The sequence below is a fragment of the Lepisosteus platostomus genome, chromosome 6, assembly GCF_059453375.1.
Source record: "Lepisosteus platostomus isolate fLepPlt1 chromosome 6, fLepPlt1.hap1, whole genome shotgun sequence".
NCBI lineage: Eukaryota > Metazoa > Chordata > Actinopteri > Semionotiformes > Lepisosteidae > Lepisosteus > Lepisosteus platostomus.
The window spans coordinates 19121226-19141298 of NC_142616.1; the positions used below are offsets into that span (position 1 = coordinate 19121226).

The 20073-nt window shown below is 42.3% G+C and overlaps 1 protein-coding gene across 10 annotated transcripts in view; it reads right to left on the bottom strand.

Moving 5' to 3' along the window:
- The window catches only part of dlg5a (discs, large homolog 5a (Drosophila)), a 59726-nt gene that overhangs the window by 13471 nt on the left and 26182 nt on the right, over nucleotides 1-20073 (bottom strand). For 5 of the 10 annotated variants that reach the window (XM_088634567.1, XM_088634574.1, XM_088634569.1 and 2 more), the window contains exons 3-17: nucleotides 17566-17734; nucleotides 16766-16909; nucleotides 14152-14335; nucleotides 9804-10063; nucleotides 8435-8747; nucleotides 7898-8128; nucleotides 6033-6217; nucleotides 5605-5730; nucleotides 4840-4972; nucleotides 4589-4716; nucleotides 4308-4483; nucleotides 3969-4090; nucleotides 3371-3463; nucleotides 873-1853; nucleotides 375-504 (exon numbers count right to left, since the gene is read on the bottom strand). In XM_088634567.1, the coding sequence (XP_088490693.1) occupies nucleotides 375-504; nucleotides 873-1853; nucleotides 3371-3463; nucleotides 3969-4090; nucleotides 4308-4483; nucleotides 4589-4716; nucleotides 4840-4972; nucleotides 5605-5730; nucleotides 6033-6217; nucleotides 7898-8128; nucleotides 8435-8747; nucleotides 9804-10063; nucleotides 14152-14335; nucleotides 16766-16909; nucleotides 17566-17734 (3375 nt within the window). The remainder of the gene's footprint in view (nucleotides 1-374; nucleotides 505-872; nucleotides 1854-3370; nucleotides 3464-3968; nucleotides 4091-4307; nucleotides 4484-4588; nucleotides 4717-4839; nucleotides 4973-5604; nucleotides 5731-6032; nucleotides 6218-7897; nucleotides 8129-8434; nucleotides 8748-9803; nucleotides 10064-14151; nucleotides 14336-16765; nucleotides 16910-17565; nucleotides 17735-20073) is intronic. The other 5 variants (XM_088634572.1, XM_088634571.1, XM_088634577.1 and 2 more) reach the window with 3 other exon arrangements.

The following is a 20073-nucleotide window of genomic DNA, read 5'->3' on the forward strand; positions in this document are numbered from 1 at the left end:
AGCTTGCACTTAACATGGACAGAAATCTGCATTACACATGAAATAGGACAGGTCCCTTTGCATTTAATGATCTTCTTTAGTAACTCCATGTGGATTTAAACACATGTATATTAGTAATTTTGTGCAAGATAAGAAGTCATACATATATGCTGTATAAATACACATCACAGGGAGACATTTTTATCTTTTGCAGTACTCTGATTGGGAAACAAGTGGGATGTGAATAATAATCAAAAGCAAATCTTGGTAGAACACAGTATTTGAGAGTTTTAACTTTTTTGTGGTGAAAGTTCCAATGTCTTCCATCAGAAATACATGAAAGAATGCTTTGTACCCAGAATTAAGTTTGATTACATTTTTAACATGTAACTCACTTGCTGCCATTGCCCCATTGTAGACAACTGGCACAAATCCCACACTGTGCCTATGTGAGCGTTTTGGGGAGTATCGCACCAGTTCATGGGGATCAGGAGACTGCGGTTCTTCACTGGAATAACTCTGCACCTTTCCAAACACACAAGAGCTCATTTTAGAACTCCCTTAAATGGTTACATGTAACACGAAATGCATAATAGAGGAAAACACAATCACGCATTTCCAAAATCTACAAATACAAACAGTACCAAACCAACACTTCTCCTTGATGAACACGTAGTTAATCATCATAGTTTAAAAACTGTTCCTGGACTGGCATTGCTTTTGGAGGCAACTGATGCTCCCCAGGTGAGCAAACATTTATATTATATATCGTTGCCCCCTCCTTAAAGGATGTGCAGATTGACGCGGTTGTTGCAGGAAATGACAAGATAGTATTATACAAATTCTCAGAATAAGACAGTATAACTATCGCATCCAGCTCATTTGTGGATTACCTGGAGTGTTGGGACAGGAACAGGCAAAGGGGTCATTTTATGCCTTAGTGCAGGGGCTGATTTTGGCCTGGGTCTCTTCACCTCAGGCTCCTCAGCCCTCTGCCGGCCAACATCGTCGTCACAGGACTTCCTGGAAGTCAGGGCCTTGCCTTCCGCTGTGCTCTCCACAAAGTAATGATTGCCATTCCGGTCACGGCCCTCCAGGACAGCTTCTGCTTTCGTCCCCAGGGTAACGGGGGACTGTGCAGGGCTCGCGGCTGGCGACCCGGTGGTGATGGTGGAGTCCGAGGCGGAGCTCGTCTGCTGCTTGTGTTTGAACTTGAAGGAGTCGCTCCGGGTGGGGGGAGTTGGTGGTGTCTGCGTCACCTCCACCTTCGAAGCCTGTGGGGAATGTGCTGGCAGCTGGGCGGGAGACAAGTAGTTCATGGCTGACGGGGCCTCTGGCCTTTTAAAAGTGTCGGTGTCAAATATAGATTTCCTCGATTTTGGCGTCTTAAATATGGAGAGTTGGGCGTTTTCCGAAGCCGAGACATCAACCATCATTTTTGGCCAGGTGCCGCCGCTGTGCTTTAGGCGAAGCCCCTTCTCCAACGTGGTCTCCATCATAATGCAGTCGGCAGCCGCGGGGTCAAAGGTGAATCCACGTTTCTCCATGTTGACCATCCCAAAGCAGCGGTCTGGGAAGATGTCAGCACTGAAGGGCCCCGGGCTGTGCTCCACGGTCCGCTGAGAGCCCGTGTGCAGAGAGCCAGTGGAAAACGGTTTCTGACTGCAAAAAGAGCCGTCCTCCGAGTCGCTCCGGTCCTTCTTCCCTTCCACACCCTCTGGGTTGAAAATGTCCGTTTGGGTTGAGCTGTTATGTTTCAAGTTTCTGCTATTCCGCACATGCAGCTCAGATGAGTGAACCCTGCAATTGGAGGTTTTCTCCGAGTCTCTTAGGTTTTCAAATATGTTCTGTCCAGAGGAACTCTGTGGGAAGAACTAGATAAAAAACTGAAGTGGTCAAGCTTACAAAAAGCATTTCTTAAAAGACAAAACATCTTCCTGACTAATAAAGTAGGATTAAAAGGATGGCAGACATTATGCAGACATGAAATTTACTCTTCCTTTATTCTATGAGCAATCATTACCAAGACGTGTTGGCCGATATACATATATTTTTCTCATGGATCATCACTTCCATCTTATTTTCCAAGTTTGTTGAAACATTTAAATATTTAAAATGTTATCTATATAGTAAATATAGATACTTCACGTTTCCCTGAAGTGGACTAACCATGTTCCCACTGCTTCACTACATGTGTGAAATGAAGTCATGTTCTATTTTTCAATTCAAACTTGATCGTCTCCTGGGGGAAAGTCCAATACAACAAAAACCACCATCACCAACAAAGAGGTCAGGAGAAACAATATTTCAGGAAATGATGTTACATTAATGAATGAAACTGTATAGATGGTGAACAATCTCCCAAGTCTATTACCATTACTCCTTGACGTACAGAGGTGTCTTCCACATGGACGTAATGTAAATTCCAAATATAAACAGCTCACACACAGGCAAGGACTACAACAAAGCTTGACTCACCTGATTCCAGAATCCCAGGTGAAGGTTATCAGCCGACCAAACATGAGGAAGAAGGAAAACGGACATCAGCTCACTGCCGTAAAATTGTATTCAATACAGTGTATTCTGTCTTAATGTGTTCATTCTGTCTTACTGGCCTGTGCAACATTCTCCAATATTATCCATTACTGATTTGTGCTCTCCACCCTTGTCTGATTTGCCTCTGCAATTCATGGTCTAGGCATGGGCTTGCGTGATATCACTGATCGGTGTTTCAATGACCTGAGGAACTTGGGATTCAGATGGGTGGGTACTGAGTTATTTTTGGACTTGAGGAAGATGCGAACTGCATGTTGCTTTTGTCCAGTCGTTTTCCCCTAATAACTCTTAGCAGTTAGTACATAACTGATCCCAGAATCTCATCCAGCTGTGTCTTGAAACAAACCAGGGTTCTTCAACATGCCTGCATAGCTTGTTTCACACTCCAATAACCTTTTTTCAAACCATTCCTCCTTTCACCTCACTTCTTATGCGCATATCCAGTTTGTTTTTATTCATTTTGCACTGTTGTTAAAGCCTCACAATATTTTAATGCCATACCCCCAGACATCTGCCTGTTTCTTCCCTTTTGCAACACGTTCTGAGGATCTTCTAGGGAGATGCCTTGTTTGTATATTTCTACGACATCCAAAATTAATATTCAACCATGAGGGAAAATAAATAAGGCAAATGACAAAGCAAACAAAAGTCAGGCTGTATAATATTTTTCCAGTAACTGGATCAGCTACTGATGCTGTACAGCTCTCCTTTCCACTCTGCTCCCTCCCAGTCTTGCCAAAGGCTTAATTCTCAGACCCTTGCATTTGTCCCTGACCACATTATCTTGGGATCCAATTCTAAGTGATTATGAAACAACAGGTTGAACATCATTCACCTTGATGAGCGAAAGACTCAGAGAATCCCTGCAGTTCCGTAGCAAAGCTTCACACTCAGTCAGTGATTTGTTATCTAGTGCAATTCCATTAATCTGGGGGGAAAAAATAGGTCAGCACTGTTGGCAGAACCAAAGCATGATGGGTTTTCATTTCTTCTGCATTAACCACAAAACGTATCCAAGCTAGAGGGAAGAGCCCACAACTATAAAAAATGTTTTGAAAAATACTAAAACTGACATTAGATTAACCATTTTCTCTTAGTGCAGGAAATGTGATTAAATTATACTTCCATGTACAATGCACACTAGATCTCTTTTTAACTGGACCAAATGCCTAATGTAGTTAGTGAAAGTTGAGGTTTCTTGTCTGAACACCTTGTCCTACCCCGGAAATGGGCTGCAACTAAACCGACTAGGACATACACACAATGTATGAGCATATTGCTGCCTGAAAAGGCTAAACCCTCTTGTTTAACCTCTGCCATGCACAGCTCCAAAGCACAAAGGTGGTTAAGTCGTAAGTGAAATGTTAGACTTCAAAGAGTGTATATTCTGCACAAACTGTAAGGTAAGGTTAGGCGATTGGCTCAGGACTCACAGCAATGAGTCTGTCTCCAATAGTAAGAGATCCTTCTTTAGCAGCTGCACTTCCAGGTACAACAGCAGCCACAAAAACACCAGCTTCCAAGCCAATTCCACAATCTGCAAATACAGACATTTCTGTATAAACACAAGTATAGACTGAGATTAGGAACGTGATCATATTCATATCATACTCATGAATAAAGAACATTTTTTAAAAGCCTTTGCAAAATAGCTTCTAGCAACAGGAAATGCATCTAAATCATTAACAGAATCACATAGTATTTTGCAAAAAAAAAAGTTTATTAAAATGATAATTCAATTTCCTAAGTACAGAATCAAGGAAACAATTTACCTTTGTGTCCAACAAGGTTAATATGTACAGGAGTGACAAGTCTTCCACCCAAAGACTTCCTTCTGCGGACAACCATGTTGATCACTCCTCCTCCAGTAAGCACGGCTTTGATGACCTGCTTCCTGTCCTTGTTAGTAAGGTCTACATCATTAATCTTCAGTAACCAATCATTCACTCTGAGGACAGAAAGCATAACAAAATCAAAGCCTGATTCTTAAAGGCTCAACTCACTCGCCCGCATATCTACTGTATCTTTTAAACTTGAAAATCTGTTAATTTACCTTAACCTTCCATCTGCAATACTTCCTTTATCCACTCTGGTCACAAATATTCCACAATCTCCAGGCAAGTATGGGTCATTAACCCCTTCTGCTACGTCAAACCCAAGAGCTTTTAAATCCATGTCTTCCTGTTGAACAAATATAGTAGTATTACACAACGCGCACCAAAGCCACGTGGTGCTGTTACTGAAGTACAAAATGGCACTCAGACGAGAGTGAAAATCGAAGAAAAGCTAAGGGAAAAAAATTACCCTGTCTTTCTCAAATTCAACCACTTCTGTTTCCCACTCCAAAGAGTCTGTGTCGATTGCTGAATCATGCGAGTTGTGAGCCATCAACTGCCGGAACCGGGCCTCCTTTTCCAACTGGTTCTCCATCTTTTCTCTGAGAAATGCAAATGAAAACGGAATGGAAAAAATGGATTTGCCTAGAAAACCAGACATCTTTGTGTTGTTTGGTGTGGTTACTAAAGGCATCATCACAAAATATCAAGAACAGAGTTGAGAACGCTCAAGATGTGGACTGGAATTTTAAAGGACTAACAAATTCTAAATCCACTAGGCACTTTAATTTTTCACTTAAGTCTATTTGACAGTGTGCTGAACCGAAGACAAATCAACCAGGCATTATAGCATGAGCATATTTAGACGACACATAGTCTTTGTATGAACTGTTTATAAGCAGTAATCTATTTATTCTTTCTTCAAGAACCGATGAACACCATGTAAGGCAAAATAGAGAAAATCTGCAGAAACGTGACGAGACGCTGATGGCACTGATTAAAATGTTCTATACGATTACACCAGTAGATGGAGCTCAAGGCCACCGCTGATGCTTATCCAGCTATATCATCAACAGTGCCAAGGTCAAAATCTGCTTCCGAGACAAAGGGAAAGAGGGAAGGAACGGCACCAGAGGAAAGCAAAAAAACATATAAGCTGCCATCTTCAGGCTCCGTGGTGTGGTGGGGAGGGGGTATGGCCAATAAAAAAGCACTGCAGAAATCAGTGACCCACTTCAGCTCCTTGAGCTCCCGTAAGGCATCATTCCTCTGCTTCCTCATGTCGTCAAGATTGCGCAGAGCCTCTGCCAGATCGCTCACTGCCCTGTCTCGCTCCCTTCGCAGGTTATCGCACAGCGTCCTGGGCAAGGGAAAGGAAACACAACTTGTTGCTAAGGAGATCCGTCCCGCTCTGTCACATCCCCTTTAGGAAGATTCAGTTCACATCATCACTCAGGAAGATTCAGTTCTTAAGCACTGAAGTCACAAACAAAAATCTGTTGAAGAGCAAGATTTTTAAAAGCCATTAGCAATGGTGTCAGGTGGCATATTGATTTTTGGTAAATTGCCACTGGTGTGCTTTTTATAAATGCAGGCCGCCTGATGGCTTATCCTTTATTCCCGAGAACGGACGGGACACTTTGCACCCCCCGTCAGCATTACCGTATGCTCTCTCTTTCCGCTACTATCTTGTCCCTCTCCTGAAAGGCCCAGTCCCTCCGGCACTTGGCCACTTCTGCCTCCTGCACCGCTTCCTTCAGCTCCTGGGTCATGGCCTCGTACTGCTTCCTCAGCATCTCAATCTCTTTGTTAGCTCTCTCCATGTCCAGTGTCGCCGAGTCTTGCTTCTAAGAAGTTGAAACGAAAAGGCAAACACATGGGTGCTTCTGACTGCCTGTGGCGAAATAACGTTTCTTAAAGCTTTTCTATCATAAACATGGCTGTCATTACAGCTGGAAGAGAAACTTCAAACCTTTCAGCCTAGTTGTGTGGCAGCACTAGGACAGAAGAAATTACTGAGAAGTTTTCACTGAGAGCCAGTCTTAAGAGATTAATCAGGTTCAACATTTTAACAAACTATTACATGCCCTAACCTCAAACTATAATAATGAAACATTTGCATAAACCACTCATGTAGCCCCGTATATTCAGAAGTAAAAGATTTCACTGTAAAATCAACAAGCACACATTCTCCTGGAGACCCCCTGTGGAATGATGGAGTCAGTGCTGCTTAAAATGAGGAAGCAAATCTTTTAAAGATTCTTTATAGATCAAGAAGCATTTTACAGCTCAGGAATTCATTCAAAACCTTTACAGTTTGCAACCCAAAACCTGGGGCATGTGATTGACAGTGTCTGTAAGCTGATGCAGATGCAGCAGTGAGGGAAATGTTTGAAAGTTAGACAGCTTGTCCGCTCCAGCTACTGATAGACAGGAACGTCAACAGAGAAAAAGGGGGTACTCATAGATAAACCGATTGGAAAGAGTTTTCTGAGGAGGCTGCTGCCAACTCTACTTTTTTACACCAGCAAAACAGATGAATGAGCCAAGGGGAGTGTCCTTCATATTAACAATGTTCAGCAGAACACAGCTGGGTTATGTATGTTATTGGTAGCGGCCTATTCTGGTATTTTCAATGAAAAACTTAATAAACAGAACGTGGTGTTCAAAGTAAAGTTTTGTCCACCGCTATTATCTGCCTTTTATGTCAACCAACATCAGAACAGGATTTCGTTTCTGAAGATGGCAATACCCCAGCACGTTTCAGGCTGACTCGCCGAGACAGCAGAGGACGGCATTTTAAATTAATCCCACCACAGCGTTTTTGGGTGCCAACAGTGGAGAAAGATCTCAGAAAAAAAATTAACCAATAAGAGGCTGCGCTCAAGATGAACAGCACCATCCCTAAAGGTGAACCAGGTTCAAAAGTGACAAGTAAATAAACATTTTATTTTTAACAAATTCTTTTAAATACATTTCTCAGTGAAAATACCATGACATTTGTTTATAGAGCACAAGATGACAAGATGAATGGAAAACAATCTCTCTTTGCTGCACTAGGGCAGCCTAGTATGTATGAGGCCTATTCAAATGAGGGGTTAGATTAGTTTTGCTCTTATTCGGGGGGGGCTCTTAAGTGGCTCTAGACTGCAAGAGAGCCACCCTGAGTGCAGGAAGAGCCACACTGGATTCTGAACTGGCTTACTGCTGGGATTCCCCAAGTAGCACAGTAAAACTGGCCACGTTGGGAGGAGGATGCTTGTAGCGCGGTGGAGAGGCCAGCTGACTGGACAGCACACAGCTTGGGAGGAGGCCGTGCATGTAAGAGGGGCTGAACGAATTCAACAAAAGCACATTCTCCACCTGTGTGGGATCAGAAAACACCATGGAACTGTTTTCCCCATGAAAAACTAACGAGGATGGACATGATGGATGTGGGGGGGAAAAAGATGTTTAATGAGATGTCAGAGTGATCATTTAAGTCACCATAAACATGCCTTTCAAAAGCATTTTAAGGAATGCCCAACCTGTCTAGCCTGATAATACTCTCGCAGGAGCTGGTCTCTCTGGATAATGGCTTCTGTCCTCTCTTTCCTGGCCACGTCTCTCTCTTCCTTCACAGTTTCAATGTCCTTACAGGCTTGATTCAGCTCCTTCTGGGCCTCTGCCTTGTCCTTAACTTCATGGCAGTATTTCTCCAGTAACTCATTTCTCTCACAGATTGCTCGATCGCGATCTACTAATGCGGAATTTAGTTCCTTAAACACAAACAGAACACAATTTTAGCCATGACTGAAGGCCAGAAAACACCTTACAGCGTTAAGGTCTTTGGCGGCTTGCTAAGAACACATGGGAAAAGCATTGGTATCAAGAATACAATTTACAAATACAGTGCAAGATTAAGAAACTATGGTACCAGTTCAAGTACAATCACTTTGGATGCCCATTACAGAAGGCCATATTTTAAAGAAAATGTAAACATGCCAATGCAAAATGAAATCAAATCTGGGCTTTCTATTGAGTTCACTAAGTGTAAAGGTGTCCATGTGCAATGGCTCTCTTACTTGTCGAAGTGCTTCCATCTCTTCGCTGGCCACTTTCCTCTCCGAGGACGTGTTCTTGAGCTTGGCTTCTGCGACCTCCAGCTCTGTCTGGAGCTTGTCCACCTCCTTGATGACCTGGTCCCTCTCGCTCATGATCAGGCGGTACTCGCTGAACACCGAGTCCCGCTCCTCCTTGTACTTCTCACAGTCCTTCGCCGCCTTCAGCTGCAACGTCTTGAAGCGTGTCGCCTCCGACTGCAGCCGCTCCACTTCTCTTTGCAGCTCTTTATTCTGGGCGGCCGCCTTGCTCAGCTCCTGCTGGATCGCCTCAAACCTGGAGGGGGGGGGGAGAAGAGTTTAGAGCAGGGAGCTGTGCCCTGCGGCCGGGCCAGGGCGTACCTGAGCAAGGCTCTGCTGCCAAACTGGCAGGGAGGTGGGGATACTGCAGACTAATCTGGTCCGCCAAAGCATTCCACCACTCACTCCCAGATACGCATTGACGTCTATGCCGTCCAGCAGCCATATCACCCTGCAACTCACAACTGGCAACCCACTGAAGCTAACCAGGTATGAGCCTGGTCAGTTCCTGGACGGGAGACCTCCTGGGAAAAACTAAGGTTGCTGCTGGAAGAGGTGTTAGTGGGCCCAACAGGGGGCGCTCACCCTGTGGTCCATGTGGGTCCTAATGCCCCAGTATAGTGACGGGGACACTATACTGTAAACAGGCGCCGTCCTTCGGATAAGACGTAAAACCGAGGTCCTGACTCTCTGTGGTCATTAAAAATCCCACGGCACTTCTCGAAAAAGAGTAGGGGTGTAACCCCGGTGTCCTGGCCAAATTTCCAATTGGCCCTTACCAATCATGGCCTCCTAATAATCCCCCTCTATGAATTGGCTAGATTACTCTGCTCTCCTCCCCACTGATAGCTGATGTGTGGTGAGCGTTCTGGCGCACTATGGCTGCCGTCGCATCATCCAGGTGGATGCTGCACATTGGTGGTGGTGGAGGGGAGTCCCCATTACCTGTAAAGCGCTTTGAGTGGAGTGTCCAGAAAAGCGCTATATAAGTGTAAGCAATTAAATTATTATTATTATTATCCTGTATAATATTTTAAAACTGCTAGCAGATGCTATCATATCTATGCATTTTGATTTCCACATCAGTCTTCCTAAATAAAAGGTAAAAAAAATGAAAAGGCATCAGTTGAAGCTATTGTGCACGAGGCCGATCTGTAATCACCCCTCCACATCTTTCACAGCTCTTACTAAGGCGCTTAGTAAGGAGTACATCAGTACCCAGGCACCCTGGCAGGCGAGCCAGCCCTAGCAGAGGACGGGCGGATGTGGAGAAAGAAGGTTTAAGCATGCCAAGAGTGACCAGCTACTCCACCTTCGCAGCGAAGACGAATACTGCTGCTGGTAGTGTATCGCCGCGTCCCTTTGCTTCATCAGCGCGTCGACCTGTTTCTGCAGCCGCTGGTTCTCCTCCTCCACCTGCTCCAGCCGGCTCAGGTCAGTGTTGTGGTTGGCCACCTTCTCGTTGTACCGTTTTCTCAGAGCCTCGTAGTCTTTCTTCACGCCTTCCAGCTTGTCCATCGCGGTGTCGTAGAGCTTATTGAGAATCTCCGATGACCCGTTCTCTCTCATCACCTGGAGGTGGAGAAATCACATTCGTCTGTGTAGCCTGGTTTCTGTTCCTCAGGCATGACGTTGGAACAAAGAGATGCACGTCTGCATCTTCATTTATTTTGTAGTCCTTTTTTTTAACCTTTGTGTAGTTTTAACTATAAAAGAATTTGCTTTATGCAACTTGAGCAGTAGGTGGCAATATTGCACTACAATTCTTTTTCTCAAAGTCAAGATTTTGAAAGGTCAAAAATTGACTTATAAAGTATACATAACCCCAATGTAAATTAAGCAAAGTCTCCAATTAGGAAAATTGTTCTACTGTGTTTCCGCCACTAAAATCCCTGTCAGACCTGTGAGTTAGGCTATTCTAAAATTAAACCCATAAAAGCCTTGAAAGTTGTCAATATGCAGGAATCATAGCTATAAGAGTAAACCTATAAAGGTGTCAGGAGTTTTATTTAAAATAATCATAGCGATGAGCGGATCTCAACATGCAAAAGCACAAGCAACACACAACGGAAACAAAAGAAAATGGGAAAATGAAAACCACTGCCAACTAATTTTGTGAAACCAAGAGTAGGACTAAATTATTCATTAAAGTCCTTAGTGAACAAACAAGTCTTTAACCGAAATTTGAACATTTCTGGAGTCACAGAGCCTGTGGTGGATATGTGCAGTGTGCTGCACACAAGGCGCCCTGTCACCCACTGTGTAGACCCTGGTGATCAGTAGAAGGCAACGCCTTATATCATCAGATTTTAGATTAAAAGCTGTACTATAGTGTAGGTAAATCCTCAAGATAACTAGGCAACTAAGTGACTTATATGTGAAGTACAGAAAATGAAAGTCCAATCTAAACTTCACAGGGAGCATGTGCAATTTACACAGCATGGAAGTTTCATGCTGATGCAGAGTACTTAAGGTTAGCATATGAGCAGAGTACTATAACACTGGGAAAAGCCTGCTGTGTTAAACCACATAAAATACTGTCAATTTTAAACTTGCTATCAAATTAACATTTAGTATCTCCACACATTCTTGAAAGGAAAAATTTACAACGAAACCGTAATCTCCATCTAAATGATATTGTTTGTGCACTCCAAACTTCAAAACTCCAGGCATTTAAACACAGTCTGACACAAAAAGTAGTCGCAGTATAACACAAACCTCTTTCTGTCCCAAGGTTTACAGAGATTCAATCTGTAGCTAATTTAAGTAACTGATCCTTTGTTCTGTGACTATGGATGCTACCCCCTCCACCTCCCATGAACTCTTCTTTTACAAAGTCCCCCCTGGAAATGTGACAACCTAACAGCTACATACAGTTCAAATCAACTCTTTCTTTCGCCCCTGCAAAGCTTTCTTGTTCTCTTCTGAACTTTAAAGGCATTAATCAAACACACAGCTTTGTTCTCTCTGAATAGAGGCTATGAACCCTGAATGAAGGGGTGAAAGAAGGGTGACTGAATCATTCTCTTAACCTTTTAGTGTCATTAAGACTACAGCAAATTAGTCATTATCTCCACAGAATCCACTGGAGGGAACAGAAAAATAGCAGGAGATTTTCTGAAACACAAGGAAAAGGTTAAGGCAAATGGCAAACTTTAAACGTCAGAAAGGTGACATTGCACTTCATCAGTGTTACACAATTAATGTCTCTTTGTGCATACTTAAAGCAAGTGTGCATCTTCCGAAAGAAGAGGACCAGACAAGAACAGCTTTTAGCACTTCTTCAGTAGTGTAATAAATGTGAGCCCCTATTTTCACAGACACTCTCCAAGTAAATGTCTATTTTTACTGCAGGTCTAGCACACTTGAGAACCAAGACAGCTGCTCTTACACACTGAAGTCTTGTATTTAGCAAACTTTTCAAAAATACTGAAAGGTTCCGTGTTGAAAATTTCAGTCAGTATTTAATAATTCTTTTTTTCAGTGCAGGAAATATTGTGATCTCACTATACTGCTAAATGGCCTTGTATATACAGTAACAAATGGTATCTGAGAATGTCCAAAAAGCATCCTTTTTTTAAGATACGTCTTGGTTAATATAAACATAAATATCCACTTTAATAAAGCAGATATCACTCATGTAAGGTCCTAATTTCAAAGTAGTACTTTCTCCCTTCATCGTTTGAGTAATATAAAATCAGAAATAAATTAAGATGGTGCATGTTAGGGATACAGCTATTGTTAAATTAACCCTTATTGCAGTGATTATTTCCCTACTATCCTGAAAAGTATTTCACTTGTAGTACTTCATGGGAAAACAATATAATCTCAATGCACAAACTTTCATTACTTTAAGATTGAGCGCATACTGGACCCGGTTCTGCAGAACTATAAGCGTTGTCAAGAGCCCACTTGTTATGCCTTTAACATAAGACTGTGTTATTTTGTTAGCTCCCTACACACCTACATGTTATTTGTGTTCTTTGGACTCTGGCCTTCTGTCAATACCCAAAACGAGGCTCTGAGCCCTGGGAGACAGTGCTCTCTGGTGCTCTCTGTTATAATTCACCGCCTTGGAGCAACATGTTTCAGCCATACTACATCTTGTAAGTCACTCAGCATGTTCAATTCCTGTCTTACATCTTACTTTTATGCACTGGCTTTATAATCTGTTTAATACAGTAATTTGCATACAAATTATCGCTATTGATTTTTTACTTTGTCCCATTTTCTTGCAAAGTGCCATGAGATTGTGCTCTTTGAAAGGCACCATATAATAACATTATTCCTATTTCTGCACTACTTCCCTTTTTTTTTAGGTATAGGAGGATTTTAACTGCCATGTGGAATGAAGGCCTTTGAGGCTTGTAAACAACATAGGGTCTTAGTTTGGTCAATTAAAAATATTAAGTGAAAACTACCATTTCACAGCGCTTTCTTCACAAGCAATTGACATTAACAGAAAATACAAGCACATGATAATTTCAACAATACCCTACATGTGATATTAAGTGGACTGTACAATAAATGACCAATATGTATTACAGTCCATAATAAGAGAGCAATATATTAATTAAATGCCCTCATAGAGAGCTTTTGTCTTTTTACTGTCTGATAAGTAGGGAAAAAATGAAATGTAGTATCTCTGTGAATGAGAAAACTCTTGTTCCAAGATGCCAACTCGCATCCTTCCCTTATACTTCACTGTATTTGAAGGGGGAACTGCAATCCCAATTTCTTAGAGCAGTTATTAAATCTCGGTAACAAAATAAATTCATTGATGGTATTGAAACATTCTACAAATTCTAAATTAAGCACAAAATCGTGAACTTTGTGAAAGTACTGTAAGTCTCCATGTTATCTCCATGAAGTATTACATGATGTGGCCCTTCCTGCTCACTAGTCACTGTAATGACTAATGTAATGCAAGGTACGAGCAAAGAAGTACAGGTTGTACAGCAGACATTTCAGCTCAGACATGTCCCAACGTTTTCTAAATGCCGAGTTAACAAAACCATACCCGAAATCGAGAGCAATATTTCTATTGAATTAAAAGAGGTACATTCACAAGCCTGCCGGTTTACAACGTAATAGGGCCGGTTCACTTCATCAGGAGCTCTGCAGCCTCATTCTGAATTGCAGAATATGGCACATACAGTACCTGGAAGTTGTCTATTTTGTTGTGTAAATGTGAGGTTTTATAAATGTGAGGAGCAGTGCTCTGTGGCTCAGGATCTGCACCTGTGGCTGGAATGTTGCCGGTTCAAATCCTGCGCCCGGCAGAGGAATCCTACTGCGTTGGCCCCTGAGCAAGGCCCTTGACCCCAGCTGCTCCAGGGGCGCTGTACAATGGCCGACCCTGTGCTCTGGCCCCAAGCTTCTCTCCCTGTCTGTGTGTCTCATGGAGAGCAAGCTGGGATATGCGAAAAGACAAATTCCTAATGCAAGAAATTGTATGTGGCTAATAAAGTGGTCTTATCCTATCTTTACAAGTTAACGTGTACATTTTACTTTTCTTGCGGTTGAAATGCCCCCGTCAATGCTGATTCATTCCAATCCCAAAATATAAAAACAGCGCTGCAATGTCCCCTTTTCCTCAGATGCTCTCTGTCGTGTTGGAGCGCCCACTCCCCCGCCGGGCCAGCCCTGGAGAGATCTACCTGCTGCTGCTGGAGCCGCATTTCTGCCACCTCCTTCTGGTCCTCGTCGTGCCGCCTCTTCAGCTCCTCGCAGGTCTGCTTCAGGTGGTTGTGCTCGCGCACCAGCTGGGAGCTCTCCCTCTTCATGGCCTCCACCTCCTCCTTCAGCTGCGACTGGTCGCTCAGGAGGCGGCTGTGCAGGGTGCTGCAAACAGGGATCCCGGATAAGGGCAGGAAACAAGGAAACGTGTTCCGGAACAGCCGGCTACGGGCATTCCAGCGGTAACCCAGGTTTAGGGAAAAGTCTTTTTTTTTTTAAATCACGAACACAGTCAAGTGGTCTTCATGGCAACATCTTCACATAGCCAAGACCAACCTATTTAGCACAAACTGCACATTTATCTATTCCTAAAACGCACAACATCAAGTCTTGTTTCATATGCATACTGTAACAAATTAAAAACATGACTTATGATTATTTGAACCAATTAACATGTTGCTTTCTTAATGCCTCTCAGTACTTAAAGTTTTAAATTCTCAGTCACTTGACTTAACTACACTGGACAATTGCGAAAAAGACCATTCTGTAATGACCCTTACAGAAAGCTGAGCATATTGTAATGTGTTATCACAGTGAGATACACAAGCAAAAGAATACAAAATCAGAGCAAGCATAAGTAGCAACTTAGTCTGTGTGAAATTAGAACAGGTTGAATTTAGTGGGTAGTTTAACATGAATTACCTCTGTAAGGATGCCTGCTTTGATTTTTTTTCTCCAGTATTTTGAAAGAGCAGAACAACTCCATCCCTCCTTTACAAAGTAAAGTAGAAAAGAGAGATCTCTTTCCACCATAAAAGAACCCTTGAGGAAATTCTTCTTATATTATTAATGAAATTGCTTGATCGGTTTCTTTGATTATCCTTTTACAAAAAAGCAAAAGATGGATGACATCCAGTCACACTGAACAAGATCTTAAGGATTACTATCAGGCTCATCTATTCTATTTTCTACTTAATACCTCAGTATAAACAACAGCTGTAAAACAGTTGCAGAAGTAGTTACTGTTTACACTGAAATAAGAGTCTATAGACAACCCCTAATGGGGAAGCTTAAATATTTTCATGATCTCTCATCTCTCTCCAGCCTCCTTTTGTGTGCTTAACAACCAGCTGCCAGTTTCTCTCAAATGAAAGTACAGTGCGCTATCATTAAATGAATCACACTGATTATTCTGTGTCTGACATACCCTCAACACCAAGGAAAATCTAAATACAAACAAAAACAGTTCAGAACAAAATAGGCAATAGAAAATGCATGTGTGGTGACTATAACTCTGTGAAGACATAAAATAATATTGATCTAGTCTGTTAAGTACAACAGTAGACTGTGCAGCAAATGGAACATCAGCACAGATTAGGACAGTAATCCCAAATCATGGCAAGGAACAAAGCTTTTGAGAGCCCACTAGTTTACTATGGCACAGTCTTCATTCTTCTAGGAAGAAAAAAAACTTACAAGGATATGTAAGGGATCACAATCACAGCTTCAAAACTGTTTACATTTTCTTTTGCGTCTCAAAATATTAAATTTGATTAATTTAATTCTCAAACTAGGGTAATTATTACACTGCACCACAGTACTTAAGGCCCTGCAGTAATGATGTGATAGAACAGTGCTTCTAAGACTCAGCCAAAACCTCCTTCTCTGATCTAAAGCACTGATGCACAACTCTAGTCTCTCAGGGGCAGATCTTCTTATGAAGTTTGATCATTTTAAATCCTTACTGGGGATGCAGCACTGTTTTACAGAAAACCGCAGACCCGAGAGGCATTTGGCTCTTCAGAAGCAGAGTTGACATGCTTTATTCGGTTACAAACTACTGCTGGGTATTATGCACTGGTCTGGCAATTTCATTGTGCACTCTGAAAAGTCTTCTTATTTTTTTTTCAAGTGTAGCTAATAAATTAAAAGCAACAGCCTCCAAGTTGCTGAGCTAGGCAATATGTAGTGTTTCAGTCCCTGTTAGGTGAAGGAACAGCAAAGGATAAAACTATATATATAAAAATATTAAATAGCAGTTGAAATAAAAGGCAATTTGCTACAGAAGAGCTTTTGGCATCAGAGTGACAAAATAGGCTCATGTGATATTATGAACCACACAATTTTATGCAAGCAAATCTGTATTTAGTTTAAGAAAAACCATTATAATGCTAAAACTATTCTTAACTTATAAATTCAAAATAAGGAGATCTCACGCTGAACAGATCATGTTTCCATTAGCATACGTTTAAAAAGGGACATGCCAACAAGCATAAAATCTTTTCTTTATAACTTATTTTCACATTTAACCAATCTTTTTTTCCCCAGCAGGAAACCACTGTCACTTTAGAATATCCATTTTATTGTATTGTGTAAAAATGACCTGGAGCACAACATTTCAAATTTGTCTGGGGTGATTCTAGCAGAAAAGCAGGCATTTTGTTTGCAAAAATAAAGAAGCTGCCATTTGCTGCACACATTTAGACGCAGACCAACACAGAGAAGTCAGACTTCCTGCTGTGAGAGCTCAGCACAATTTACCCAGAAATGTATGTTTAACATCAGAAAGAAGGATAAAATAGTGATTGTACTTACTGGTAGAAATCTGCCTCTTTCACTGCCTCTTCACATCTCTTCAGTGTCTTAGTGTGCTGATTCTGTAGTGACTGCAGGTCTGCCATGACCTTCACACACTGGATCTTCAGATGCTCGTAATCATGGCTTGGTTTGGAATTTGGCCTGACAAGAAAAAGTATCAGAACAGGAACCCTTATATAAAAATGTTCTCAGACTACAGGGAGAAGCATTCATTTGTGTAGTAATGCAGAAGATAACACATCAACAGCAAAAGAAACTTGGCGAAGACCGAATCACTACCCATAACAATTCAGGGAGTTAGAGGTCATTGACTTTATTGTAACATGTCTTCAGGCCAGATGCATACATCATTGGAAATATGAGGCAAAACTCTTTCAATGGGTATTACAAAGGGTCACATTATATGTATGTCTATAATATGGACTGCCAGTCCTTTGCATAAACAAGCAAAGATTCCCAGCATATGCAGTAAATCTTTTTATAAACTGCTCAGCAATAAAATAAAAAACAAAACATATTTGCATCTGTTTGGAAATGAAAAGTGTCCTGGCTTGACTGTTAGACTGATACTAACAATCAGAGCAGGACCAAAAGGAGAAATATCTGTAAAATTAAATTACGCAAGCTTGAAGACGGAGCTAGATGTCCCAGAACACTGGGGCACTGGACACGTCCGCTGCACTCTCACTGCGATTAGACAAGACAACTGGAGAACTGGCCGCTCATTTTCACCGAGGCAGGCCGAGGGACCCTTTAGTCTTAAAGGCGCAGAACGGCCCTCCCGACGAGAGGCCTACCGACAGTCGTCGAAGGTGGTGCCAGGAGACGAGAGGGCCAGGCGCTTGCGCAGCTCGTCGCGCTCCCGGGTCACCTGGCGCAGCTGGAACAGGATGGTGTCCAGCTTTTCGCTCATCTGCCGGTTGTCGATCAGTGCTGGCGGAGGGGACGAGGCCTTACCGGTCGTCCCTGCAGGAGCAAACAGGCGTCACATGCTCAGCCCACGAGGCGCACGAGGTGAAGCGCCGTCTTCCACCCCTTCCGACAGCATCTCTGCTGCGATTCAGACCAGACTTGGGGACAAAACGGGCACCTGAAACCCGTTCATTCACTGCCACTCTGAATTTCCACTGGCGTTGCAACTTATTCTTACATGCCATGGGAGTCCTGACTCTCAACCTTGGATCTTGAAGGTGAATTGTAAAGACCTGGAGGCAGTGAAGAAGGGATGAGCCGGTGCAGTTAAACTGAGCTTACCTCAAAGTTTCCAATTGACTAGCAGAAGAAATGAAAGGAAAGCCCCCTGGTCTCTACATGAGACCTGGAGTTGGGAACTACAGTTCTAAGCCAACTCACAAAAGGAAATCTTGAATTTTCATTGCACAGACCACCTTTTCATCTAAAACCATTTAATGTGTTAAGTGCAGGGCACAGGAACCAGCTGGACCAGGCCGAGTTGAAGAATCATGGCAGCAGCTGAGGCAGAGCTTTTAGGAATACAAGAACAAACACTGCAATCGAGGGGAGGCCCTTCACTTGGCGGGGAGTAGAAAATGACACCAGGATCTTTCACCTGCCTATTTCTTAAAAGAAGCCAGGGTGCCAGTTTCAACAAAAGATGCTTGTTCCATACTCCCACAACACTAAGTTGAGAAGTGCGACCAGGAATTCATTGGGGTTTGTATCTTTTTAGTAATGTGGTATTTAAAATTGTACGTAATATTCTAAATAAGGCATTACTAGTGGTTCGCTCTAGTATCTTTGTCTAATTTAAACATAACATGCTCCAATTTAAATTATATGCTTTTAACTGTATATCCTAACATTGTTTACCTTTTTATTGCTTCACCACTGTCTAAAAGGCTTTAGAAAAAGTCAGAATGAACAATTTTTTTCATGCTCTTGTGTTTCCCATTGCCTATGTTTTTTCTACCAGCATGTAAGACTCTGCACTTGTGCACATTAAATGCTATCTGCCAAGTGTGTGACCAGGCTTTTCTCTAATCTTGGATTTCATCGACAGTGATGCAGATTAAAAAATTAGCTTTACCTTAAGAAACATCTGCCCAACAGCACAAGCCTTCAGCTGAAATCAAACTGAAGAAGAGGCAGAAGCCGCTAGCGGCAGCAAGGAAAACTGCTCCAGACAAATAATTAAGCAGCAAATATTTTTGGCAATGAGAACAGTGAAGTAATAATGTTGGATTCATAGGCCTTTTACATATTTTCCAATTACTTCCATTATCAGATGTAATCCCTCTGACTATTCAATTTACTTGTTGACTTGCCTAAACCTTTTTTATACCATTTGATGCATTTTTTTTGCACCACAGGCTACTGACCATGCATGTATTTTGTTGTCTTTTAACCATCTATAGCCCTATCTCACAGACTCCCACATGTCCATGCCCAGTGTTTCTAGCTCTGCCATGATGCCCCCTTTCCCAAAGGCTGTGATCTTTCCAGTGCCATTGCCTTTGACTGATCTCTCCCTCTCCCTCTCTCCCTCCCTCTCCCTCCCTCTCTCTCTCTCCCTCCCTCTCCCTCTCTCCAGGAAGTATTCACAATGTTCTGTGGCATGCTTCTGTATCATAACATTAGTACAGTTTTCACACGGATACAGATGAATTTCAAAAGGTACTGGTGTTGCTAGTCTTAACATTTTATGGTATTTCCTCCCCAAAATGTATTTATAAGTAGTTTTACAGACATTTTAGAATTCAGGATTTCAGAGCATGGTGTCAAAGATACCTAAAATTAGAATAGCAGCTCTCCTTGCTCCTGCTGGGATTCAACCCTGGTTACTTGTGAGCTCGGTGCATGCTAAACCTCCATGCCTAAACACTGGGTCTCTTGCTGCGGCAGAGTTTTACCCTCTCTGGGGTTTGGAGGGGGCTGACGTCACGTCAAGGCTCAGCACATGGGCCGTTGCCCGGCTTCAAAGGATCACTATAAGGATGATCACTGAACATACAGCACAAGCATGTGTTCTTGCTTCTTAAAAAATAGGTGTTATTCAAATTTTCTGTAATGGGGAACTTTGACATTGAAGTCAAATGTTTTACTTTCTTTGTTTGCATCGCCTTTAATGTAAACTATTTCTTTCCTTGTAGCTGAGCATTTGCTGCACTGAAAGATATAACGCAAAGCAGCTTCCCTTTTCTGAACCCCAGGTTCTGTCAAAGCCATCTCTTTATGTGCGTCCTTAAAGGTCAAGTGCTGTACATTGAGTGCCTGGTTTCTTTTCTACTGTCCTCGCACCTTCAACTTCTTCACCTGCAGAGCACAGGCAGACAAACTCAATCTGT